Source organism: Rhipicephalus microplus, unplaced genomic scaffold, assembly GCF_043290135.1.
Source record: "Rhipicephalus microplus isolate Deutch F79 unplaced genomic scaffold, USDA_Rmic scaffold_18, whole genome shotgun sequence".
NCBI classification, from domain to species: domain Eukaryota; kingdom Metazoa; phylum Arthropoda; class Arachnida; order Ixodida; family Ixodidae; genus Rhipicephalus; species Rhipicephalus microplus.
Genome location: NW_027464591.1, coordinates 1,074,189 through 1,101,768, shown reverse-complemented (window position 1 = coordinate 1,101,768; position 27,580 = coordinate 1,074,189). Strand labels below are relative to the sequence as shown.

The following is a 27,580-nucleotide window of genomic DNA, read 5'->3' as shown; positions in this document are numbered from 1 at the left end:
CAAAACGACGACACAGAGACAAGAAGTACAGTGTCGTCGTTTTGTTCTCGCGCTATAACTATCGTCATGCCATACCAACTAGCCCAAGCTGCCACACTTCTAAGTCGCAAATTACGTTTCCGGCTGCGACACAGCAATGTAATTCTATAATTGTGGGTTTCCTGAACTGCATAATTTAAGGTAACAATATTGACGAAATGTCTTCATTGCATTTTCTTCCCAATGTACTCAATTTTAGATCAGTAAAACCCTATTTAATTGTTAAACCTAAACCATAAATGTCTCAATGTAGCCTTAAGATAAACAAACTGAAGAAATTGCTAAATAATAGCTGTATGGTACTTTTATCTCAGCTTAATATCGATAGGTTAGCCAACTCGGGAGAACGAAATCCACTGAAGAGTAACGTGAACGGTGCACATACAGCATTCATTTTCAAATGATCAGCTGTGCTAACTTCCTATTGTCACTAAAGCAGATAGTGTGCACCTACGGTATTTTACAATTAAATGCGAAGCATTTCTTAGCGAACTTCGGCGACTTTGAGCGTATCTATCTATCTATCTATCTATCTATCTATCTATCTATCTATCTATCTATCTATCTATCTATCTATCTATCTATCCGCTTACGTTTGAGTGCTCTCGTAGTCACCCCCTTTACTTGGCGTGAACTAAAATTAGCATAGGAAGGTAAGATGGTTTGACGAATATGACGCGCAAGTCAAGACATGCATACCGTCCCAATCCCGTCGCTTTCATCGTCATACTTCCCGCCAGACAGTGGCACATACCCACGGGCGGGTATGTGCCGCTGGTATGCGGGTATGTGCCACAGGTGATTGACACTTGGTATCTATACCCAGGAACGATGACAGCACAGATGGCCAATTTTAACGCGCGAGCGTTAAGAAATACCCGACATCGGTAGCGTCGACCCGACGAATGCAAGGAATAAATGTCAGGGTCCCAGCTGGAATCGAGCCCAAGCATACTGCGTGGCAATGAAGCATTTTACCACAGATCTACGCCAGGCCTCGAAAGTACTTTTCAAATAGATGCTAATATTTGTGAAACGCTATAATGGTTGCAGTGCTTTCTACCCAGTTTTATAAACATTACATATGTACTTCTTTCATACAGCCGTTACGTCGGTTTAGCGTCAATTGTGATTATTTGCAATGCGCTGAAGTTGATTTATGTAGCAGTGTCCAGGGCCAGCATCCTCGCGAGCACCAGCGCTTCATATCAACTTCTGGTGTTGCTAATACGCATGTTCCAGTTGGCATCGTTGCGCAAGTGCAAACAACTGGTTATGTAAACATCTGCAACTCTTCAACATATGTCTGTGCGTGCAACATTCGTACATATATTTAGCGTTATTTCATGACTTGTCGCTTAATAAAAAAAAATGCAATATGGTCACCTTCCCTCCGCATGCTTCGCATAGCGTCAATTTCCAGGTACGTGGGATTTGTCGAATTTTTTCTAATATATGGGACAAGAACCACAAAAATGACAAATATACCTGAGCAACCCTAATGACTACCCAGCGTGCGACGGAACTAAGTGAGACTGGCGTAACTTTATGAAACAAAGAGGACAGAAGAGTGGACAAAAGCACAAAAAGAAATGGCCGATATTCTAGCACGTCTGAAAAGCTACAAACTGACCTCAGCGGGTAGACAGACAAACGATATGCTTTCTGTGGGAATGGTTAGCGAAAGATGATAAGCATATACTGGTTGGAATAATAAATTAACAAAGTAGGAGCCAACAAGTGGAATGAGCTCGCGCAGGACAGCATGGGTCAACGTGAGAGGCGGAGAAGCGATGTTCTTGTGTTAGACGTAGAATATAATAACCATAATGAAGATGACAACGATAACCATAATGATAACTTGAAGCTGTCCTATTTCTTTTATTGAAGCTTTTCATTGGGTTGTGGTGGGGATGCGCTGACAACATGTATTTATCAAACAATAATGCATTTACTTTTTAAAATGACCCGGAAGTTGTGTGGTGGGTAGCACATGAAGGAAAACCATTTCAATAACGCGCAGTCTGGAAAAGGCTTTTTGCCACACAGTAAAAAATTTTACACCCCGAAGGGTGTAAATGAGCTTGTCCCATGGACGACACCCTAAGGGTGTTAATTCAGCACCTTCCAAAAAGGGTGCTTTTCCATGCACCCTCAGAATAGGGTGTACATGTAAAAAAACTGTCGGGTGTTACAAAAACACCCTTAAGGAAGGGTGCCTTCGATGTCCATCACTTTTTTAGCACCCTCTGAGGAGGGTGCGAGAAGGGTGCACAAGGGTGTTGAGCGCCCATGGCAGGGGTGCCAGTATTCTTTTAGGCTGCACTAATAGATATCAGCATGTACTGATTACACACTACTTGAAGAAAGTGGTCCTGATTATCAATGGTGCGCCACCTGTCGAGCTCCATTCATTGCGTGTGGGCAAAAATATAAACACGCACAGTCGTGTATGAACTTCTGCTGGATCTATATATACTTCACAGTATATGCATAATGCGCGTTACAGAAAACTAAGCCTTGCTGCCCTTGCATATTGCATTTATTTAATATGCAACTAAAACTTATAAACTTTTCTTTTTCACACAACTTTTTCACCAGATGTGTAACATGTTGACGTATACGTACGCTACACACACAACACCTCAAATGTTTATTATATTTTTTCAGTTTCACTTTATTGACAATTCTTTGAAACATACAATTACACTGGTTCAGTTTAGTATACTGCTTCCAGTACATAGAGACTACAATGAAATACACGCTAATATATCCCTATAATTCTTTCAAGTACCTACAATCCCAGTGGTTTCAGTTTACTACTCCTTCATGAATGCAATCGGTTAATAGGAATGAAATACAGGCAAATATATACTTAGAATTCTTTCAAATATATACAATCACCATGATTTCACTATATACGCCTTCATGTACACAATCGTTTCCAAGAAGTGATGCACACAAAAATATATATGGATAGTGTTTTCAAATGTACACAATCACAGTGGTTTAAGCTTTGTATTCCTGGATGTATAACATTTGGTTATGAGAAATGATGTACATGCAAACATATATGGGTTTTCGCACACATAACTTTAGTGAATACTTTAAAAACCAATACAATGATCCGAAACAGAATAAGCTAGAAACGAACACAAAACTGAGTCAGGACACACAAAAAACAAGAAGGGTAATGCATAATAACGGCTAAATACACAGCTGGGTCATTTTATGCCAAATGTCCCAGCCATTTTGGTAACCATCTCAAATGTATTAAAAAAACTCGTGCTGCATTGAAAATAGTGAACTTCTGGAATATTTAGGAGAGGAAAAATGTTTGGTCATGTGGCTGCCTTCTGAACTTCCTGGAATGCAGTGTAGGTGTTGTATGTGAAAAATTTTATTTTAAAAGCATCGCTCCTTCTTTCTATACAAAACTCGGTCTACGTGTTATGTAACAAGAGTTTAATTTGGGCGAGTTGGTTCATCGTGGTTGTGTGCTAGTCACAGCGCGACAACTTCAGGAAGAGACAGAAAGGACAGGAAAGAGCACCGACTGTCAACAGAATTTAATGAATGTGCTACGAGCGCTTTTATACAAAGTATAAGAACCGTGCTCATGCGCGACGACACGTGTTACCACTACAAAATAATCTTAACCGAGAAAAGAATACTCCCTCTCGGAAAGGATAAGTGAATGTGTAGTGATGCACTGATCATTGGTTTACCTGATAAAAAATACTTCTACAAACGTTAAATTGGCATTAAGTAAACCTATTCTCGTGACGAATGGTGCAAGATTGACTATTCCTGTTGCTGTTTAGTACACACGTTTTCGAAAGCTTGCAAGGGGTGGAAAACAACACATTAATATCATATCTGCTGGCTATTTTTTTAATTGGGAGACATGTGATGTGGTATAACATGCAAAGGTTTTGGTCATTGTTTTTTTGTTGGTCCTGTCTTCTTTAACTTTACTTTCTGCAGGAGGGTTTCGCAAACTGGTGTGATGATTCTGTTGGTATATCCAGCATCTTTTAGTCTTTTAATCTGGTTTTTAAGCCTGACCTCACCCTTGTGTTAACATGACTTCTGAAGGTTGGCCTGAATACATGTGGTATCAATTCCTCTTTTTACTAATTTTGAATGCCCACTATCAAAAGGCAGAACATTCTTAGCCCTCCTGGGCTGATAACACCAGCCAATACCCCAACAGCATCATCACACTCGTTTGCGAAACCCTCCTGCAGAAAGTAAAGTTAAAAGAAACAGGACCAAAAGAAAAACAGAATGACCAATGACCTTTACATGTTACATGGTACTACATACATAAGGTGTCTCACAATTTTAGGAAAAGTGCCAGCAGATATGGCATTGTTGTTTTCCACCCCTTGCAAGCTTTCAAAAGTGCATGTACTTAAAGCAACAGGAATAGTCAATCTTGCACCATTCGTCACTAGAATAAGTTTATTGAATGCCAATCTAATGTGTATGAGATACCGCTAACATGTGGAAAAGTAAACATAGGACAAACTGGGCAATGCTTCAATGATCGAGCAAGACAGCATGCTTTAAATGTTAAGAATGGCTATAGTAGTCTCATGGCCGGACACCGTAAAGAATGTAAGTGCAGTCCTAGGTTTCATAAAACACGGTTTTTGAAAAAAAAGGAAGCAGAAAGAATGAGAGATTTTAAAACTTTTTATCAGGGAGGCCAATGATCAATGCATCAGTACACCTTCACTTATCTTTTCCGAAAAAAAGTATTCTTTTCTCGGTTAAAATTATTTTGTCATGGTCACACATGTGTTGTTGCAGATGAGCCCTGTTCTTGTGCTCAGTATAAAAACGCTCGTAGTACCTTCAATAAAATTCAGTTGACAGCGCTCTTTCCTGTCCATTTTGCGATAAGATTTTTATTACAGAAAGAATTTCATTTTCTTACAGTTTACTTTAATGATGAGTTTTCATTTTATCACAACATGGAGCAAATTGCATCTCAATACGGACAAAAGTCACGATTTTGTGAAATTCGTGATATTTTCTCATATATTTCAGCAGCTTGAGAGGTCTAAAGATATTTTTTCCTCAAAATCTACTTTCTGTTGAGTAAGTATTCACTGCTAAAATATTCATACAAAGTGCAATATTGCAATAAAAAATGCAAACATAACAAATTTTGGCTTTATTCTTGGAAGCAAATGTGGCGAAAAAATTGCACTAATATTATTGAGCATCAAATACCTTACAGAAGCACATTTACTTAACAGGTAGACCAAATTTGCTTTAGAAAAAATAATCGGTAGTTTTAAAACGAAATTTTACACAAAACAGCACACAGACGGCATTATGCCAGGAAGTTATAAGCCAGCCACATGAACAAAACTTTTTTCTCACTGAAATATTCCAGCTGTTCACTGTTTTCAACGCAGTAAGTCAGCACATTTTTCTTTCAAATACATTTCAGATGGTCGCCAAAGTGGCTGAGACATTTGGCATGGAATGGTACAGCAATATTTAAGCAAAATAACTTACACAAATAACAATATTTGTTCATCTACCATGACCACACTAGAAAAAGTTGTTCAGGCATTGTGACACTAAAATTTTCAGTGTCGTACTGCCTGAACAACTTCTTTGATAAACACCAAACTCACGCCGAGAAAAAGCCGCTCTATCACGGTGGTTGTTAAACCCTTTGTGGCCGTAGACAATGTTAAAAATAAAAAAAAATCAACTCATCAGTGCTGTCACTCCTTCTTCGTCATTACTGACACAAAAGATATTTCGGTCATCCACGTGGAGGTTCAGGAACTAGGCTTGCTCTAGGATGGGGCTGGGGTATACCACGTAGGACGTCAGCGGCACCCTCTCGTCCTGTAATAAGTGCAAATATTACTTCTCATAAAATGATGTTAGTGCTGTTCTGGCAGCACCATATATAAAGAATCTGTAGTGTGTATCCTTTGAAATGGCGTGTAATTGACATTACACTGAACTCGAACCATACAAACCATACATTCCAATAATTTCGTATGATAAGGATAAGATAGTATCCAGCATACAGAAAATTCCCGAATTGAGGTGAAGTGTAAGACTACAGCTCGAAAATGGCACTTACGAAAGCCTGAACTCATCTAAGAATCAAATTTCTTATAGGGTAGTGAGCCAGTGTGAAAAACAGTTCTTAAAGTACAACGTTCAGAACATGTAGCATTATTCAGAACGCACAAGAAACTTACCTCTCCATGTACAAACAGTGAAGGCATCTCTGCTTTTTCTTTTACATGAGAACAAATAATCTTGGGCGTGGCACTAGCGAAGAGGTCTGCAAAAAAAGTAAAAGATTTACTGGCTTTAATCACGCTTCTAACAATTTGAGCAATTGTGACAATTCAGCAATCAGTGCAATTCTGGCTGCCTGTATAAGGGCATCAAAAAATGAACAATTTTTCGTTCTTTCTACCCTCACAAGAAGCTCCGTCCATGGCATCTGATCTAAATTTGACGCTGTGCTTCCTATTCGCCTGCTTTCTAGACGTAGGCCTGCAAACATGTATTTCGTGAGAGCTATTCGAAAACATACAGTGTCCTTCAGTGAGCCATGGCACAGCCTAGAATGGACACTTGCTTAATTTTTACATGACAGTAAATAGTCTACAATAAGAATTTGATAGTTGTGGTATTTCTCACTTCATTTTCAATTTTCAGTGAAAATGCTGTCATCCCTCATTAGAGTGCATAAGTTTTTGGCATGTACAGAATTAGTTGTGTGCTTCTCAGATAACACATACTTTTATCCTAGAGGTAGGATCCCTGCTTTAGCTGTCTTGTCCATAAACCCTGGTCCAATTTATTTTTTTTGGTCATCGAATCACAACCTGTAGTTATTTTAACACATGACTGCCTCAGCAGTAAACACAGTCTTGCATATGTTGCCTAATTAATCTAGTCATTTCTGTTTTTAAAAGGACTTCAAACATATCTGCTGAAACACTCTACATGTTGGACACGGTACAAGCAACAAAAAGTTCTTGGTGTGTTGCTGAAGCCAACATTTGAATATGTTTGCTTTTCAAAATCTTGGCTCCAGCGCCAGCTCATGTTCCAAGGGTCCTCCCATGAACTTCTACCTTACTTAAATTCAGAAGTAACGGGCATGAGACAGTCTTAAGCTGAATTTTTCGAATGTGTTAGTGTGCGTCAGTAGACACGGCACATCACTCACGAGAGATGCATTTCTAGACTTGTTCATTTGCAAGTGCGCAAAATTAAGCAATTCTGTTTATTAGTGTATTAAGCGGAGAAAATGTAAATTCGTTTGTGAGGCGATGTTTCCAAATTAATCTTTTTAGTGATTAGGCTTAATTTTGATCACGATATAGCTCCGGAACTATTACACCTGTCCTGATGAAACCTGAGCGGCGACAGGTCTACTACTAGGGCTTTGCCCTGTATGAGTTAGAAGTTTCCCGGTAGGTTATTACCAAAGTTAAAAGCAATCGTAAGGGAAAAAAAGAACACGTGGTCCAAGACTTCGATCTGACGGGCGTACCTTTCTCCCGAGCAGTGAGCCACTCTCCTCCTGAGCGAGGGCGAGGGAAGACGCGGGCGCCACACGTTTATTAGCGGTTCTCGTTAAATTCTTTCTAACTCTGTATCTTCCGGTTACCTTAAGCTATCAAAAATATTTTTACACGGAAAAAAACCGGACTGTTGTGTTCTAAAAGAAGATATTAGCTATTTTTCGGTGGCGTTTGTAGCTCCTTTTGAAAAATTGTTTTAATCAAATGAGCTTTTTGCTGATTACTACCTTAATTAAGGGCCTAGAGTGTACGAAATGGGGCCTCCTGGTAGCATATGGGGTGCTGTTTATTATTATAATAAGCGGACAAAATTTAAATGCGTTTGCAAGGTGATATTACCAATTTAATCTTTTGAGTGAATAGGCTTAATTTTGATTGCTTAATAACTCTGGAACTATTAAACCTAGTCTGATCAAACTTCAGCAGCGTCAGGTCTACCTTAAGGACTTTCAACTTTATAAGTAAGAAGTTTCCCGGTAGCATATTAACGAAGCTAAAAGCGATCGTAAAAAACACGTGGTCCAACTGTTGTTGTTTTCACAGATTCACACTGTTTTCTGCTCCTAGAATTTAAAATTTTCGTTTGTAATAGCAGTATTTGTAGCGGTTGAACTCCTTGTATCTTCACGAACAAATAGACACCACTCTGACCCTCCTAGAACCAAAATTGCTAAAGTTATAGGTAGATATGTGCAGAGCTCACTTAACAGTGCTGCTGACGCGGCCGCTGTGCTAAAAACCCCGCTGTATGATTACTACCTACGAAAACGGTACACTCACCGTTAACAGGCCCACGTTGTCCGCGTCCGCCGCTCCATGAATATTCCTTAATCCGAGCGTCACTTCGAACACGGTGTCATGCGTGACCACCATTGAAGATGCGCCTGTTCGCTAGAACTCGCACAGCGACCAAGACCCCAGACCAACGCAACGCATTTGAAAGACGGTCAGACAGAGAGAGAGCAACGTTGAGAGAGAGGAGAGGAGGCACTGGCGGCGGCGCGGCAGCTGTCGACGCAGGTGTTCGGTGACGCAACTATTCGCTTATCTACACCGCCGTTGTGGGGGCGGGGGGGGGGGGACGGCTGGCTCGGGTGAGTTGAGGGGGGGGGGGCAAACCCGCCAAGACGGCGCCGAAAGGCAAACGCTGTGGTGCATAGGCGGGCGGCGGTTCCACGCGGAAGGCAACCGCATTGCGCTTCAAGAATGACTCCTTCTAAATGGCAACTCTCCTTCCGCACAGCGGCGCAGGTTATTTACCAGTAAGCCTTGTGTTGTTTGAGTATTTTGACGGAATGCGACTGCAGTGGGCGAAAAATAGTGAAGCAAAACTTGCGGAAAACAAAGTGCACCCTGGAATGGCCAGAAACAATAATTATTTCGTCCTCGGTGGCATTAGCGGGAGAGCATCGCTACACATTTTTCAGAGGAACTTTTTTTTTCGCATTGTCCGTGTCTGGCGATTCCGCGTATGGTGCCGCAAACACCGAATGCGTAGTCGAAGCTGGAACAAATTAATCCACAGTCGCGGATGTTTAGAAGGCTTGTCACGCACCACGAAACGTGCCGAGGTTGTTATAACAGACTTTTTGCTGACCATATGATCAGCACATAATTCCATATGGTTGCTTAATGAGCTAGCTAAGCACCTGTAGCAAAGGCAGGGCACGTTCTTGTTAAACGTTGTTAATATAAACGATGCTTGTGCATAAGTGCAGTGACAAGTTTCCGTGTGAATTTGTCATAACCCACGTTTTCGAGCGTAGAAGTGCCTCAACGGAGCTAATCAGCTACCACAGCAAGTTCGCAAGCAACAATGAGATACGACAATGTGCAGCTGTTTTCCATGTACTGAATAGTCCGTGTACAATGCGTTGACCACCGCCATTCCTTAAGCCACCTCCCATATAGACTCCCAGTCTGAACAGGCGTGGGACCTTCAACACTACGAAGCAGTGCCCCCCTCCCGCGCGCGCGCACAAACACACACACACACACACACACACACACACACACACACACACACACACACACACACACACACACACACACACACACACACACACACACACACACACACACACACACACACACACACACGAAATTCAAGGGCGCACGGGCTGATACACACACATACTTATTCACAGGCACACACACATACACGTATACACACATACGGCCACACGCTCACGCGACCGTAAACGCACGCCTGCATGGGCGTACACATGTGCACAGGTACGCTTAACACAAGCACGGACTCGCACATACACGCGCACGCACACATGCACGGATGTACACAAAACCGCGCTTACACACGAACACATGCGCAGGCTCACGCACACACACCCATACTGGGGCGAACATTATGTTCCTGTATATATTCCATAGCAAACATGTAGCTTATAACCAACGCTAAGGAAAGCTTTCGTAACATGGATTGCAGTCAATTGCCATTATAGATGAAACGCAATTTGCTTCTGCTGGCATTCTGCTGTATTCGGAGAGCACCTTCACATATTCTAAGTCAATTAGGCCGTCATTTAACGCAAGGTACACATATTCGTGCAGTAGCTACGCTGCTCGGCCGCCAATTCGAAGGTCGTGGGTTTGATGCCGGCCGTGGCAGTCGAATTAAAACGGAGGCGAAATGGTAGAAGCCTGTGCACTGTGCGATATCAGCGCTCATTAAAGAACACTAAATGGTCAAAATCTCTGGAGCTTACCACTACGACGACCCTCATAATCACATCGAGGTTTTTGAGACGTAAAAGCCCAAATATTATAATTATGTGTTCTTCTTATGCTGAATATTCTATCTGATGAATCGTCACCTACACCCTTCTCAGGCACAAAAGCACCCTTAGAGCCTATTTTAGGGTGCTATCGAGGCAAGCACCCAAACAAAAGGGCGCTTTTTTTTCAATCGGCCATTTATGGGTGTTAAAGGGTGTTGCAAAGGGTGCTTTCTCGTAAAAGCACCCTTTTTACACCCTTTTGGGTGTAAATTTTTTTACTGTGCATCATTACGAAACTTACAATGCGAATCAGTAAACAACAAGGACAGTGGCGTACTCCCTCACGAAGTGCCTAGCATACCACTCATGAAAAATCTGTTTGTTTGCGCGAACCATGCTAGAAATTGTATATGGTGTATATCGTATAGTGGTGCAACCCACAACAACAACATCATCATCATCATCATCAACCTGACTACACCCACTGCAGGGCAAAGGCCTCTTCCATGATCTGCCATTTAACCCGCTTTTGTGCTTTCTGCTGCCGCGTTATACCTGCGAACAATCTCACCATTCCGCCTAACTTTTTGTCTCCCCTGCGTGCGTTTGCCTTTTATGGGAATTCAGTCAGTTACCTTTAATGACCAGCGGTTATGCCACCTACGTGCTACGTATCAAGCTCATGTCCACTTCTTCTTCTTGATTTCAACTATCATATTCTTAACCCTAGTTTGTTCCCTGACACATTCGCGCTTCTCTCCTAAGGCTATACACCTATCATTTTCATTTGCATTGTGAGCTGCGTCGTCCTCAATTTAAGCTAAAGCCTTTTGTAAGCCTCCAGGTTTCTGCTCTGTTGGTAAGTATTGGCCAGATGCAGCTGTTATATACCTTCCTCTTCAGGGTTAGTGGCAAATTACCATACATGATTTGCGAATGCTTGGCGAATGTGATCCACCTCATCCTTATTGTTCTAGTTATTTCAATATCAGGGTTCCACTCCGCGGTTACTACCTGTCCTAAGTAAACATATTCCTTTTCAACTTACAGCGTCTCTCCACCTATCGCGCCCCACCGCGGTATGGTATAGTGGTTAAGGTACTCGGCTGCAGACCCGCAGATCGCGGGTTCGAATACCGGCTGCGGCGGCTGCATTTCCGATGGAGGCGGAAATGTTGTAGGCCCGTGTGCTCAGATTTGGGTGCACGTTAAGGAACCCCAGCTGGTCGAAATTTCTGGAGCCCTCCACTACGCCGTCTCTAATAATCACATGGTGGTTTTGGGATGTTAAACCCCACATATCAATCAATCAATCAATCAATCAATCAATCAATCAATCTCCACCTATCTCAAAGCGCTGTGTTCTGCCGAGACTGTTGCACATTACTTTTGCTTGGTGGGTAATAATTTTCAGGCCTACTCTTCTCCTTTCCATGTACAGTTCAGTAATCATGAGCTGTAACTCGTCTCCTGAGTTTTTCGTCATGGCTATGCGCTCAGTGAATCGCTGGTTACTAAAATACTCCCCATTGACTCTTATCCCCAACTCTTGCTAATCTAAGGCATTGGAAACTTCCAGTAAACACGTTATGAAGAGAAAAGGAGAGATCGTGTCTCCCTGCCTTTCACCCTATTCGAATTCTCTCACTTTCTTTACACAGAACTATGGTGGTTGTGGATTCACTGTATATTTCTTCCGGTATGTTTATAAAGGGCTCGTCGATGCCCTGATTCCATGTTTCCGGCGTTACTGTTGATGTCTCGAATAAGTCAAACACCTTCTCGTAATCTATGAAAGCTATGTATAGGCGCTGGTTCTATTCTGCCCATTTCTCCATTACCTCATTGATCGTATGAATATGGTCTATCCAGGAGGACCCTGTACCAAATCTTGCGTGGTCCTTTCGTTGATTGTGCTCTAATATTGCCTTAATTTTGTTAGCTATTAATTTTATAAATAGTTTGTAACAGACAGTAAACTGATCGGCCTGTAATTTTAAAGCTCTTGACGTCTCATTTCTTATCTCTTAAATTTATATTAGCGTTCTTTCAAGATTCTGGTAGCCTTCCCGTCAAGAGACACTTCGTATATAGTGGGGAAAGTTTTTCTAACACAATTTCTCTGCCATATTTCAGGAGGTCTGTTGATACCGTCTGTCTTCCCCAGCGACTTTTCCTCTTTTCATTCCTTCAAGGAGTTTCCTTACTTCCTTTGTTGTTACTTGTAGGATGTAGAATTCATTTAGGCTTTACTTGCTTGTTACAAAATCATTCATGTTCTTTCGGGTTCTGTACAGCTATTTGTTAAACTCATTCCCCACCTCAATTCAGAACATATCTATTTTATTTCAGAAAGTAATTCGAAATTTACTTGGAGGTCAATGTTTCCTTAACTATCTTATGACTTCTACGCACCAGAAATGCATTTATAAAGAGATGGCAATGTTATGTAGAAAATCATAGGTGTGTGATTTGCATGCAAGCTGTCTAATCACACATTCGTCATATTTTGTTTATTGCGCGCTTGTAGATGCAATGTGATCACTACACTGGCGAAATTGGACCAGTCGAAGTGTACCCCAATATAATTGCACACATGGCATACAGGCCCGTGCGCTCAGATTTGGGCGCAAGTTAAAGAACCCCAGGTGGTCGAAATTTCCCGAGCCCTCCACTAAGGCGTCTCTCATAATCATATGGTGGTTTTGGTGCGTTAAACCCCACATATCAATCAAATACACACATGGCATATCTCACAGCGCTACAGACTCTTATCAAGTGAGCATAATGCATCACTGAGTATGCATATTGAACAGTCACGAACATTTGCATACAGTGCTCCACCCACTTTTTTCCTCCGCCCACTTTTTTGGGTTTATAGGTGAATTTAAAAGTGGGAGTGTCAGTCAGCGCCCTCTATAGCCAAGCGGCGAGTGTGAAACACTCTTTTATGCGCATGTGTGGCGTCACGTAGCACGTGAACCTATTACGAGTGGGCAGCTGACCAATAGTCCATCGTATACAACCTAATGACACCAAGTCTGCCAATACGAGACCCTCGTTACTGAATAAGGGAAATAAGTGTGTACATAAGGGCTCGTTCTTCCGTGTTTTTGACACAATAATAATGAGATCTAAAAGACAATAATGCCAAGGAATGTATAGGGGAAGTTATTAGAACAAATGGAATGTAGAGAGAGAGAGATAAAGATGCAAGGAAAGGCAGGGAGGTTAACCAGATGCACATCCGGTTTGCTATCCTGCACTGGGGAAGGGATAAAGGGGAGAAAAGAGGTTGCAGAAAGATGAGAAGGTACACACAATCACGAGCACACTCGGGGAGCACACACAGTCTACAGGCGGTCGCTCAGGTTTGTTGACTTAAGGTAAAGTAGCAGTGCTTTAGTTGCTTTCTGCGCAACTGAGGCAGATGCCCAAGGTCCTAGTATTTTCTGCACACAAAATGGTCCGGGGTCAAGTTGATTCAAAACCATCCGGAGCTGGCATCGCTGTGTGTCGTAGCAAGCGCAGCTGCACAGGACGTGTTCGATGGTCTCTTCAGCTCCACAGTAGTCGCATGTAGGAGTGTCTGCCATACCAATGCGAAAGGAGTACACCTTTGTAAATGCAACACCCAACCAAAGGCGGCATAACAGTGTCGCATCGGAGCGGGAAAGTTGTGATGTAGCTTTAGCTTGAGCGAAGGATCCAGTTCATAAAATTGACACCTTTGGAAGCTGGTAGACGACCAGAACGTGCGTGTGAGATCTCGAGCCAGCAGGTAAAGTTGTCTTGCTGCATCATTCCTTGATAGAGGAATCGGGACTACATGGGTTTCTTCATGGGCTGAGTGGGCTGCATCATCGGCTAATTGATTTCCGGTAATACCGATATGTCCAGGCAGCCATTGATATATAATATCATGCCCTCGTGCTAGAGCTTCATGATGGCAATGTCTTATTTCTTGTACCAGTTGGTCATGACTCCTCCTACGCATGGCAGACTGCAAACTCTGAAGCGCTGCCTTCGAATCACAGAATATGACCCATTTTCCTGGACGTTCTTGAACGAGATATTGTAAAGCAGCCCATATAGCAGCAAGCTCTGATGCCGTAGATGTAGTCATATGCGACAACTTAAACTTGATTGTCATTTCTGCAGCCGGAATTACAGCGGCACCTGATGAGCTGCTGGATGAGACGGACCCATCAGTGTATATCTGCGTTCGGTCTAAGTACAACTCATGTAATAATAGCATTGTTGCCTGCTTCAATGCTACTCTGCAGTGACTGCTTTTCTTTTTGATTCCCGGAATTTCTAGACGTACTTGCGGCTGGTCGAGGCACCACAAAGGACATGCTGTTCTTGCAGCTGGCGTATATCCTGATGGAATGCTGTTTAGGTGCTTGGCTATGACGTCTGAAAACGTAGCACGTGGCCTTCCGGAAGGTAGAAGGGCCAAGTGGTGGTCGGGGACACGGCTAGCATGTCGAATGTGCGCTCTGAGGCAATCCACAACTATATATGTCCTGACCGGATGGTCTTTGGCAAGCATGATTGTGGCATAAGTAGAAGCGCATCGGGGCAGTCCTAGGCAGATACGCAGTGCCTGACCCTGCAAACTCTCCAATGAATGAGTATTCGATTTGCAAGTGTTAGTCAGTACCGGCAAGCTGTAGCGCAATAGACCCAGAAATAGGGCCCTGTACAGCTGTAGCATGGAGGCCACAGAAGTTCCCCATGCTTTACCGCACAAGAATTTCATGATATGCACAATAGATAGCAGTCTTTTCTTCAAGTACGCACAATGTGGGCTCTACGAAAGACTTCTGTCGATTATTATGCCCAGGAAACGATGCGTTCGTGCATATTTGACACTCTGCCCATTGATGTAAACAGGGTATGGCGTCATTGGTTTGCATGTAAACGCCATCAACGCGCACTTCACAGTTGATATATTTAGGCCTTGTTTCTGAAGGTAGGCTGTTGTGAGGGTTGCTGCCCGCTGTATTCGTGCACGCACCTGAGGGCGAGTAACTGCAGCACTCCAGAGGCAAATATCATCGGCGTATATAGATAGGCACACCGACTTTGGCAGAACCTTCACCAGACCAATGAGGGCAACATTGAACAATGTGGGGCTTAAAACACCTCCCTGAGGTACTCCGCAGTAGGTGTAATGTTGGGCAGTTGTACCCTCATATGTTTGTACAAAAAAACCCTGCCAGTTATATAATCTTTTATCCATTGAAACATTCGTCCACCAATGCCCATTGCTGCGAGAGAAGTGAGGATGGCATCGTGAGCTACATTATCATATGCACCCTTAACGTCAAGAAAGAGTGCCACTGATATGCGCTTGCGACTTTTTTCTTGTTGAACAAATGTCGATAAGTCAAGGACACAGTCAATGGAGGAGCGGCGCCGACGAAAGCCTGCCATGCAAGAAGGGTATTTGGTGTATCGTTCCAAGTACCGCTCGAGACGAAATAGAACCATTCTTTCCATCACTTTTCCGAGGCAGCTTGCGAGGGCAATAGGGCGATACGCTGTCAAGTCCAATGGTGATTTTCCCGATTTCAAAAGTGGTATTAATCGACTTATTTTCCATTCTCGGGGAACACTGCCGCTGAGCCAGGATTTGTTCAAGCATGTTGAAGCAATGGAATGTAAATAGGAAGAAAGAAAAGACGGTGAAAAAATAACCAGCCGTGAGCAGGAATCGAACCTACGACCTTCGAATAACGCATTCGATGCTCTAACCACTGAGCTAACCACGTGCGAATAAAAGAGTGTTTCACACTCGCCGCTTGGCTACAGAGGGCGCTGACTGACACTCCCACTTCTAAATTCACATACAAACCCAAAAAAGTGGGTGGAGGGAAGGCCGCTGTGATCGCTCAGTGGTTAGAGCTCGGTGGTTAGAGAAATAAATGAATGATAAAATCACCCTTCGTAAACACAATGTGACATCTTGAGTACTAATAATAGGGTTCATGCGTAGTACACCATCGATGCCTTTTTTCATTGCTCAAGCTTATCTATTTATTTAATTGTTTAAGGAAAAAGTACGACGACTTTGAAAAATATTTTTAGCAAACATTCCTAGCTCAGAATAGGCAGGTCGGAAACATTGCTTTATTTACGCATCGGTATTCTGAAATAAAACTCACTTTTGTAATTGCACGTTTTAATGCTAATATAGTTGCTTGCATTCCTGTTGAACAGTTCAATCTTTTCGGATATATTTTTACCAGGAAAGCTGTACGAGCCACTGTGATCTTGCTTCCCCTCTTGGGCTTGCACTACGTGGTGACTCCGTTCAGACCAGACAAAGGGTCCATACTGCTCGCCTACGAGATAATATCAGCGCTGGTCACATCCTTACAGGTACACCACATTGTCATGCTTTATTAGCTTCTACTTGTTTTGTGTTTCCACGGAGCTGTAGTGCCAAGAGAGAGAGAAAGAAATAAAAGGAAGAGACAGGGAGGTTAACCTAGAAGGACTGGTTTGCCCTGTACGGGGGTGGGGAAAACGGTCAGAAAGATGATAGTGCCAAAATGCCTGTTACACCTAGGAGCAGAATGGAAGAGTAATTCGAGAAAGCAAATAATTACTGAAATGTTTTTGCACTCCTCAACTTAGTATATAAAAAGTCTCTAGCACGCCTCAAAGTCGTAAAATATAGTCCCGAAAGGGCGAAGACACGAAAACATTGGAGCGGGGGTAGGGATGAGGGGGGCCCAAGAAGGAATCTGAAAAAAATGTGCACTAACGTAACCATTTGAAAGTATGCATTTTCTATATTTTTCATATGGCCCATCTACGAAGGGCATAGGGCGTCACGGTTCGAGAAAATAAATCAATGCCGATATTTTGAATAATTGAAATCTGAACAACGATACTGAAGTATACACTATTTTTGTTCGAAGGTTATGTTTAAAAAAATATTGCTGACATGGCATGACTCCTGAAGAAAAAACGTCCTAGAGACTAGTGACAACTATGTAGCTCATTAACATGCTTATCAAGGAAATAAAAACAATTTGGGTCGGAGAGAGTAACGCGCAGGCCACAGGCCACTGGTGAAACACCCACAGGCCGTATGTGGCCCACTGACCACGCATTAGAGGCTCCACTCATACGTAAGGCCGAAAAAATAGCTATAACGAAAGCTTGAAAATAATTGTCCCGACAGTTCTTTTTATCTGTTTTATTAAAGACACGATGACATCTAGCCCCGCCACGGTGGTCTTGTGGCTAAGGTACTCGGCTGCTGACCCGCAGGTCACGGGATCAAATGCCGGCTGCGGCGGCTGCATTTTCTAGGGAGGTGAAAATTCTGTAGGCCCGTGTGCTCAAATTTGGGTGCACGTTAAAGAACCTCAGGTGGTCGAAATTTCCGGAGCCCTCCGCTACGGCGTCTCTCATAGTCATATGGTGGTTTTGGGACGTTAAACTCCACATATCAATCAAATCAATCAAGGATGACATCTAAGTTGGCATCTGTTGTTCTAACATGGAAGCTGTTTAGGCTTAAAGTATGGCTGGTCAAACTAGTAATAATAAAACGGCAGTCATTTTCGCAGCTCACCAACAGACAAGAGAAGCCAAAAAAGCTTATCAACAGAAAACAGAAGCCAAAAACAGGACAGTCCTGTCTTCATGCACACCCTCGCGTCTATGTGTTTGTATTTTGCGCTGAAAAACTGATTACCTTCAAGGTAAGTGTCGCAGACAAAAACTCGGCCTGTATGCGCCACAGAAAACAGATATGTGCCAAGCAGCTCCTAGCATATGACAGCCATTATAGGCGTGCGCAGCGTTTCAAATTAGGGGCAGGGGGGACTAAGATTCCTCGCAGCAACTTCCCTCTCGGTTATGTCAATTTATGAGGCTGACATTGCGCCCCCGCCCTCCTTAAAGGGTCCCTGAAAGAATTTTCCAATTAAGCACGGAATGAATCCACTGAAAGAGCCTATTGCCTCACAAATTTAACGCCGGAAAAATTTTAAGAATCCATCCAGTGCGAGTGGAGTTACAAGAGATTGTCGCATGCTGCAACTTCATTCTCTCTTCCCTCGTCCCGGCGAAAGCGCTGGAAGTTAAGCAGGGAGAGATGGCGGGACCACAGAAAAGTGTCATGAGCGCTTCGCGACCTTTAGCTCTTCCTTTTTTTTTCGATGCATGGATTTTTTAGTGTGATCGCACGCGCACGCGTGGACAGGTAGATGCTTCCCGCGGCTATCTCTGTAACAAGCGAGCGTGCCTTGTTCAAATCAGCCAATGGCTGATAGATGGGTTGTTGACGCGTGATTTTTGGGCACATAGCGTGATTAGTCAAGAAAATAGAAAGCAATTTTAGCTGACCTTGATAATTTGTTGCGAAATCTAGGCCACGTGCTGTGCTATATTATTTGGCTCGCGTGTTGTCGGGAGCCTCTACTACCAATCAGCAGGGTTTTCTGACAATGTTCTAAAAGTGTTGCAGGGCGTTTTTAAATGGGCAAGACTATGATAGCTATGCATCGTCATGTATGACAAGGGGGTGGAAACGATAAGTGACAGTCACGTAGATGGAAAAGAGGTTAGGAGAAAAGGAAGCATTCTTTACCTTTGTATTGTATATGTTATCATGGGTATGATAGAGGAAAATAAAGCGAGCAGGAAAGAAAGCAGGACGAAAAGTAGATGAGAGAATGCGTAATAGCAAAGCCATGGGCAGTCGCGGCCACTGTTATGCTCAAACCACACGTACTTTGTCCGAACGCGAGCAGGAGTGCGTCGGCGCACGTACCCCGGGCGCGGTTCGCGAGGAATGGCGATTTTCACCCACATACTACGCGCGCTTACCACAAGCAGGCCGGAATAGGCGGGTGGCGCCCCGTGCTGAGCCGTTTGTGAGCTTCGAAGTGATTTATATGAATATGGCCACTATTCGAAAGTCCAGGTGGTGCCGGACCGAGCCATACCGCACCACTTAGCAATGCCAGGCGAACATAAGTGCGTACACGAGCGCACTGCACATCGCAGTTAAGCGCACGGCCCGTAGTGCACCGCCGGCAGCTACGCCGAATCCGCCGCGACGTCATCGAGCGCAGCGAGTGCTGCTGGTAAAAACTATTCAGCTCTACAACGCATCTCTACAAAGTCTATCACGAGAACACCCTAAAGTGCATGGATGGCATATAGGCATACGATGTGCACGACGCGTCGTACGAAATAGATAGAGCTAAGCTGTCTCATGCAGTCATGTATTGTGACGAAACATGTATGAATAGAGCTCGTAAATGAATATATATGTCTGTGAGTATTCTTGTCCTGTATGTAGGAATGTAAAATCTGCACGAAAAGGAAAGAAAAGGTAATCTGAATTGGTTACTACACGCCGACTAGGTCAATGTCTGAGTACAGCCAAGGTGTTGTTTCGTATCTGCGGGGCTCCAAGCGCGGCCAGCGCGGCTTGGCGGAATTAGACAGTGTCCAGAAGAGGGCATGCCCAGCTGGCGCAGGGCGTAAAAAATGTGGCGGAAATTACGTCACAGCGGCCATATTCACTGGGCACAATGGCGGCGTTTTGTTATTGTTGATGTAGTGCGGTGCGGCACCGTTCAGGCGGTCCAGCGGCGGTGTGCGCGTTTTCATGGGCCTCGCACCTAACCGTGGCGTACTGCAGGTGTTCGACAGCATCCATTCTTTGTGCCGCATTGTTAGCTAGCGATTTTTCTCCGGTGGTGGTTGTAACCAGGTGTCTCAACTAGAAACCATGGAACGAGTGCGCGTATACGTACTCCGAATTTGCAGCGTCCGTCAAAACTGTCTCTAGCCCACAGCATGACCGAAAAGTTCATAAAGCCTAAAAAGAAGCGCAAAAGGGGGAAAAGGTGATCTGAAATAAGCTATACAAATTTCGGTGCCTGGTTCATCGCGCGGCAATGTCCGAAATATCATCTTTATTTTCACAAAGAACACATCAAATTAGAAAAAAATCTTAACGTGCAATTTGCCGTGTTTATCGTAAACGTCGGCAGTGCAAGAGTACAACAGCCATACGCAGAGATTTCGTCAACCGTATCGCGGCAGGACAGCGTGTTGAAATCCGTTCCGTTGGTTTCGGATAGCACCGGCGCACGCGGCGCGCAGGCCACGTGCTTTTTGAGACAGAGAGGGAGGCGCGCCTTCTGCTTCGCATTCATATGTAAACAAGAGAGGAGAATTTGCCCAGTGACTTCCGGCTTCATCGCGGCTGCACAACGAGTGACGTCAGGGCCTCTCCTACCTTTCCTTCCTCCGTGACGCGCGCCGTCTCAAGGGCGAAATCAGATCGCCGCAGACACTCGCGTACGCAGAGCGTTTAGGCGCGCTTACGACATCTGCGCATGCGCGATCCCCTGGAGCGCGTTAGCGCGTGCTTGGGCAGCGTACGCTATGAAGGAAGGCATGGAGGATGGAGGAAGGAAACAACTCATTCCTTCCTCCGTGGGTTCGGGCTTGAGAGGGAACACGGAGCGGGCGACCGCACTCTGCGGGGCGCCATGACGGGCGCCGTGCGAATTATTGCGGCGCGAGCGCAATCACAGGCGGAGTTAGCTGCGCCTAGTCTGCAACGGAGCCTCCCATTTAACCTCGAGTGGTGAACCCTAGATTGCGCGTCTGCGAAGTGGTAGGCACCCTAGCAGATGATGCGTGCCCAACACCGCCTCTGGGGCAATTTGTGCTTGCGCCGCCATACTTCGTAAGGCGTCTGCTGAGCAGCCACGCATGCCGTGCTCCCTCTAACAGTGGTGGCGACTGTAAATATTTCAAACAGCATAGCAAAGGTTTGGAAATAGAAGTTAGGAAGAAATCGAGTTATGCGAGTGTTAGACGGACAGGATGAAATCTAAAAAATATTAAAGAAGAAAGAAAAAGTAGCTTTAGAACAACATCAAGGAAGTACTCAGTCTGCGTACATCAAGTGATGTTGCTTAGTTACATACTCATTAACTTTAATCACTGAAACTCACAAAACATTCCTTCATTTTGTTTTTTTGGAGTGTAATACTGAGTGTCTTCAAATTATTCAACCCAAATTTCGCGCATTTCTGATTGTCGATCTTAATTCGTGACTGAAGGGGGAAACAGGCAGCCTGTAACGTTCCTTCGCGGTTCACGTCCACAATTTTGTACGTCGTGACTTTATACAATGCAATGCAATGAAATGCAATAAAAACATTCCAGTGCAATTGGAATGAAAAGTGAATCATGTGCACAACCGCTTGATCTATCATTTCATTTATTTCTTCCAGGGTCTTTGTGTCGCACTTTTGTTCTGCTTCTTCAATGGAGAGGTTAGTAGAATTTCGTATCATTTTTCTGAGACCATGCCCGTAGAGAAGGCTAAGCTAAGAAACAACTTACAGCTGTCCTTTCAGTGCCTGCTTAGGTCTAATTCAAATAATAAAGTTTGTCTTTCGAAATGATTCAAGTTTATCAAGTCATTTTCATTGCGGGTGCCCACAAACCGAATTAATCACGCAGCTCAACTCCGAAACACTTCCCCGCCTACTCAATATTTGGTGCCGGCGGATATTTGAAAGGTTCGAGAAGTTTAGAAGACGCTCAAACAAAGCATAATATAAATAAGCGTACATGTAAAAACAGACGTGATGTTTGGTGGAATACGCAGCCCAACACTTGTACATGTCCTTCTTGTTGTGAGGGTTTTACAGTCTAGGTTACGCGAGTACCTCTGCCTTCTTGAAAATACGGGCAAAGGTCAAAATAACAGTGGTCAGTAATGCTGAAAAAAAAAAACAGTACAATAAATATGTTGGCAGCACTGACGAAACCTGGTGACATGTACGGCTGTATCTTTCGTTTCAGGTTTTGGGCGTCCTGCGGAAAACGTTGTCGCAGACGCCATGGTTCAGAAACAAAGCTCGTAGGATGTCGTACGCGAATACCAGCATCAGTGTAAGTCGATTTAGAAAATCTCCGCAGAAGTATAAATGCGTCAGCGTAATTTGAAGCCAACGAGTGACGAGAACAGAGTTCTAACGGTGACTCTCTTTGTGTTCCACATGCCTCCCGAAAAGCTTCCACCTCTGTAAAAAAAATAAATCGAAAAGGAAGAGGGCACGGCATTTTCAAACGTTGTCGCTTTTCCGCTCGAACGTTGGCATTCCACCCATAAGCATCATATCGCATGGCTTCCAGCACGAAGAAGTGGAACGCCCTTTGCCTCCTGCTTCTGTTCTTTCACCACGGTTCTTCTAGTCCTCTCAAAACTGATATGTTAAATGTATGTACGGTGCTCACGGAAGAAAACACGTCAATTTAGCGCTGAATAATGATCGTGCTTTCATTTGCACTGTTTTCAGGAGGTAAAAAGAAGCACATATTGACTCGTGACCTCACGTAACTGATGGCGTTACCATTCATGGTCGTTTTCGTAGCGACATGACGGGTAATCTCGAGCAACTACGCTTACCAGTAGCTCTACACGAACATTCGAAACTCTGTTCGATTCCCTGAGCCCCGTACATTGTCTAAAGGCTGGCGTTGCCTCATTCGCTGTTTGTGCTGTGCTGTATGTGCCGTGTCAATGGAACCATGCAGCTTATATTACTGTATATTCGGCTAGCAGGGTATGTACTTTTGTGTGCGTACACATTCCTTCCCCACTGGAGTGCCTTTTTCTGATGCCATTGTATCTGAGCATCCCAGCAGCACCGTGACTAGTTCATGTAAAACACATAAATGGCGATATTTTTGTATTGATTTCTCAATTTTCGCCTATTGTCTCGTGGTTGTTGTGTTTGAGTGACCTGTACTTACTCATAACGCTACTCCTGCGACCCTCCTCTGGCATTATATCTTTGCTCATGCATAGACTAGTGCGTTGTAAAAATGGAGACATTGTACAGCTCTCTGTATATTAATTTGTCTTGAAGGGGACTAGCAGCACTGTTCACATAAGTATGTGTGCTAGTTGGCTACACGTGCTGTCTTGAACATATGCGCGAAATTTTACAGACTACTCAACATACTGACTGCCCCTCTGAAATTCCGGGATATCCTGCCCTCTTCACACTTACTTGAGGCGCGTATAAGACGGAGTGTCACTGACTGAACTTCGTGAGTAGGTCTTAACTAAACAGTTCCTTCGACTACCTTCGTCCTTTTCACTCCCTCCCCCTACCAAAGCTACAACAAATTTCAAAGAAGCATTTATTTCACGAATAACATCAGTTTGAGCCGCGGAAATTGATACCAGGGATAGGGAGACTACAGACACGGACGTCGCTGTGCCCTCTTTGTCCCTCGTATCAAGTTCTACTGCTCAAACAAAGGTTAACCACGAACAAACTAGCTCCGGTTAATACCGTTTTCGCATTTTATGAATACCGTGCAAGCTTATGCGATTGCATTCGCACACACGCCGTTGGACTCTAATACACAGTTTGTTTGTTTTTTAGTTATTTTAAACGATTATCGTAAACAATGCCACTTTCGCGAGAACATTGTTGGATATGGTTGACGAATGCACGTTATACTTTTTGTCCAAGTTGTGGAAATTACGTCTGTTTTAAAGTTCGAAACCTAGCTACACAACATTGATGAACTCTAGAAACCATTTGTACGCAACATTCATTTGTAAATTGAGTAGATGGCGGAAATGCGACCCCACTTGACGTAACAATCCTGCGAGTCTATCGGAACACCTGTGAGTTACACATGGCGAGTATTTCACGAGGGAATGGCCAGTGAGTGTTAGACCACATGTTTTCAGTGTACTTAAATGGTCGCCCCTCAAAGCATCTTTGTGCAAGGCCCTTCGCGCTGGAAATGTCTAAAAAGATATACTGACTCAGTGATAAGCATCCCACGTTTGATTTCGTAACTGGAAAGAGTCTAATCGAATATTTGTGAAACCTATCGGTGTAATAAAGTTTCGAAAAAAGCATCCAAACCAGCTAAATTTCATGAAACAGCTAATAGAATCTTTCCATACTGAAAATTATTGAAAGCTAGTTACCCGGAGGTTGGTGACACTACCTGCTGATTGGGAAAGTAAGCACGTAGTTACCACTTGCCAGGTGTAAACTCAAAGCAGGGATGTCCGGCAGTGCAACGTGATCGGAATTTTTAGAGGTTGCGCCGAGAATAAGACCAATGGTGGTTATGACACCTCCAAAGGCGTGGCACTGATTACGTTTCGTAGGCTATATATCTTTCCATACTGAACACATTCAAGTAATATCTCTTTACTTGGACATTTAAACAACACTGACTTTGAATATGAGACATCTGCCCTATTTTCCTTCCACTGTGTTGCTGGTCCCCTTCAATAACAATCTCACAACTGAAATGTGAATGTGATTGTTTAATTTGTCGCTCACTGTAGGTGTGAAATGATTGGCTGTGTACTAAGTGAAAACACAAAGTGATAGAGCAATCTGTACATTGTGATCGTTTGTGAGCCTAATAAAAAGGCCAATTGTTTGGCAGTTATATATCAGCCCGGCAGAAGCCTTTCGCTTGTCGCTGTATAGCATGTCCCGCATCTTGTCTTGTGGCTGCTGCATTGCTATATAGTCTAGGGCGCCCTAACACGCATTCAGTGACGATCTCTGCTTACGACAACCTTTCCTCTTGCAGCCCCGTTATCACTGCTTGCATCCCAATTTATCCCTACCCCGAGTACAAGCCCCTTCCCACTCAAGTGAGAAGCATTTCCTTCGCATTTTACCTGCTACATGGTACACTATTGGTGTTGTTGGAAGTGTGCTGTGAATAGCGCTGTGTGCTGATATTGTGGCTTGTCATTACAATAGTCAACTATGTGACCCCATGTGTTACCTTGGTGCTCCAGCCATTCTTATGTTAAAAATTTGACAGCGAATTTCACACTTGAGAACGTGTAAAATGTTTCAGCGTATGTCAGAATATTGCGCAGCATTACAGTAAAAACGGTTTCAGTGAACCCGTTCGTGCATTATGAAAATTAAGTTCTCAAAATAATAGCAAGACGGTACAAAGCCTAAAGTACCCAAGGCTCTTAGCGACGTGAGTTAGTGCCGAAGTTTGTTAAGCATGTCGTTTCGTGCACAATGCTCGAAACATAGCAAAATGACTGAGAAAAGAGACTGGCGCTTTTCTCTTTTCTTTTCTAGGTTTTAATAATTGCGCTAGAAATACCACGTTTGCTAAAGCTGCCTAATATAAGCAACGTTAATCGGTGCATATCATAGAACGATGACCCTGCCCAACCTCAGCATGGTTTTGTGAAAAAGAATTCACACCTTGTGGTTCAGCAGTTTCTTAAGTGAACTGGATAGACCAAGTTCGTTCCCCTTTAACAGTCAAGTGATTCAATGCAGAGCCCTAGGTATCAGTGTAGTACCGTACCTTAGTCTCTCTACTAATAACAGTGGAGTGCTCAGAAAAATAAGCTCTGCTTTTGCGTCATTTTTAGCTCAAGTGTGCCGTACAGTCACGACTTATTTGTGGACGTGTAGGTGACCCTCGTAATCGCGTCTTCGCATGACAAAAAATGAAAAATTGCAGATGTATGTAATTCGAACACACTAAAGATAATATCTAGTAATCTTGGTTACATTACCAAGTATTTAAAGCTATGTACTTTATCTAAGATCGCAAGGCTGTCTCCTCAAATGCACCCCATTCGGCACGCACTGACGAGATAGTATAACTAGACTATGCATTACATATTCTGAGGCAACTGGGAGAAGTGCTGAAATAATCGACGTAAGCAAAAATGATGCCAGTTTCTGGTGCACGTTTAACGCATGAAGATTTACAATTTATAATAGACGCTTCATCTTTACTCAAGCCAGGTGCTAACATAAAGATAAGCATACAGTCGTATTTATCTTTGTAAGTGTAATATTGAAATATTTACAACAGAAGTCAGCAAGCTTTTGTGGCTTAGAGCTTAGTTGCAAACATGGCAAGGGTCGGACAGCGAATTGAGGGGGATTTTTTTTTGTAGGTCTCTGTTGACAAGCAAAAAAAAGGTGAATTTATGGTAATGAATAAAATTGCAATAGAAGTGACGCTAGTCTAATACGTAAAGAGCTCCTTCAACGTCGAGATAGGACAATACAGCCGACATAGAAACATTACAGTGGAGGTATGAACTGACAAGGAGAGGGGTGTGTGCTTTGACGTCGTGCTGAGGGCCGCATCATAGTGTCCCACGGGCCGAATATGGCGCGAGGGCCGTAGGCTGCTAACCCCTTATCTAGAAAACAATTTTACCCGCAGAATTGGTTACATTAGGTGCAGCTAAAATCGTGATAACACCAGAAATACACAGTCTAGTTCTGTGTGCACCATTCAGATGTAGTACTTAAACCAGCACAAAAGCATTTTTCTGACGCAAGTTCCTACTTCAAGCGAATGTGTCAGAGAGTCGAAAAGTGCATACGCGTGGAGACCAAAGAACGTATCTCTGGAACGTTACTAATTATTCTTAATAAAGAGACTATAAACTTCCAAAGATTGTGCTATAACCAGGGTATATTGTTTTCTGTACCCATTCTACGAACACATCGCTTTAGTGAGTCGGGTTTGTGAAAGTTTATGTTTTACGGGAAAAGTCACTTTTACCCACCTTGTCTGTATAATCCTGTCATTTCCGTGTGCCAAATGTGCAGATTTGCTGTGCTCTTTCGTAATAATACTGTGCACTTTTCAAGTCAATCACTGTGTACGATTTGTACAACTTGGACCAATTGGTACCTGTGTAAGAAAGCAACATCAAATAGCGGATGGTTGTGTACAGTTCAAACAGTACTGCTCAGATGCTCAGTACTGCCAGTACTGCTCAGTAATATCAAATGTGCGGGTGGAACTTTGACGAATCAGTGTAGAAACCTTAAAATAAAAAATGATCTTTGGGAGTTGTCCATCATACTTGCTTTATGTCTGATTGTTTTATCCTACTATCATGAATGGATGTTGCATTTAGGTGCAATGTTTCTTACAGTAAAACGAAAGCGTGCCGTTCGCTGCAAACTTATGGAACGACAATTGCATGGCATCCACTCCAGAACGCGACGCTCAATTGAGCCGCTTATTAATGTCAGTACTTAGGGCAGTTCAAAAAAATATTAATAAAAATACACAACATCTGGCACATGAGCATAAAATTTTACAATGATTGTCAGTGAAACGTATGTAAAATGAATATTGGTAATCCATTGTACG

The 27,580-nt window shown here is 43.4% G+C and overlaps 1 protein-coding gene and 1 long non-coding RNA gene across 11 annotated transcripts in view; one reads left to right on the top strand and one right to left on the bottom strand.

Moving 5' to 3' along the window:
* Positions 1–27,580, top strand: part of LOC119177796 (calcitonin gene-related peptide type 1 receptor) — a 199,082-nt gene that overhangs the window by 169,619 nt on the left and 1,883 nt on the right. For 4 of the 10 annotated variants that reach the window (XM_075883485.1, XM_075883483.1, XM_075883484.1 and 1 more), the window contains 4 exons: positions 16,618–16,750; positions 21,652–21,693; positions 22,229–22,318; positions 25,007–27,284. In XM_075883485.1, coding sequence (XP_075739600.1) covers positions 16,618–16,750; positions 21,652–21,693; positions 22,229–22,318; positions 25,007–25,141 — 400 coding nt within the window. In that variant the 3' untranslated portion in view covers positions 25,142–27,284. Of the gene's footprint in view, positions 1–16,617; positions 16,751–21,651; positions 21,694–22,228; positions 22,319–22,440; positions 27,285–27,580 lie in introns of those variants that run through there. The other 6 variants (XR_012888842.1, XR_012888841.1, XM_075883486.1 and 3 more) reach the window with 6 other exon arrangements.
* Positions 2,692–7,097, bottom strand: LOC142785082 (uncharacterized). Its single transcript, XR_012888843.1, has 2 exons — positions 6,282–7,097; positions 2,692–5,916 (listed from the first exon to the last, which is right to left on the bottom strand). It is a non-coding gene; the product is annotated as an uncharacterized LOC142785082 (long non-coding RNA).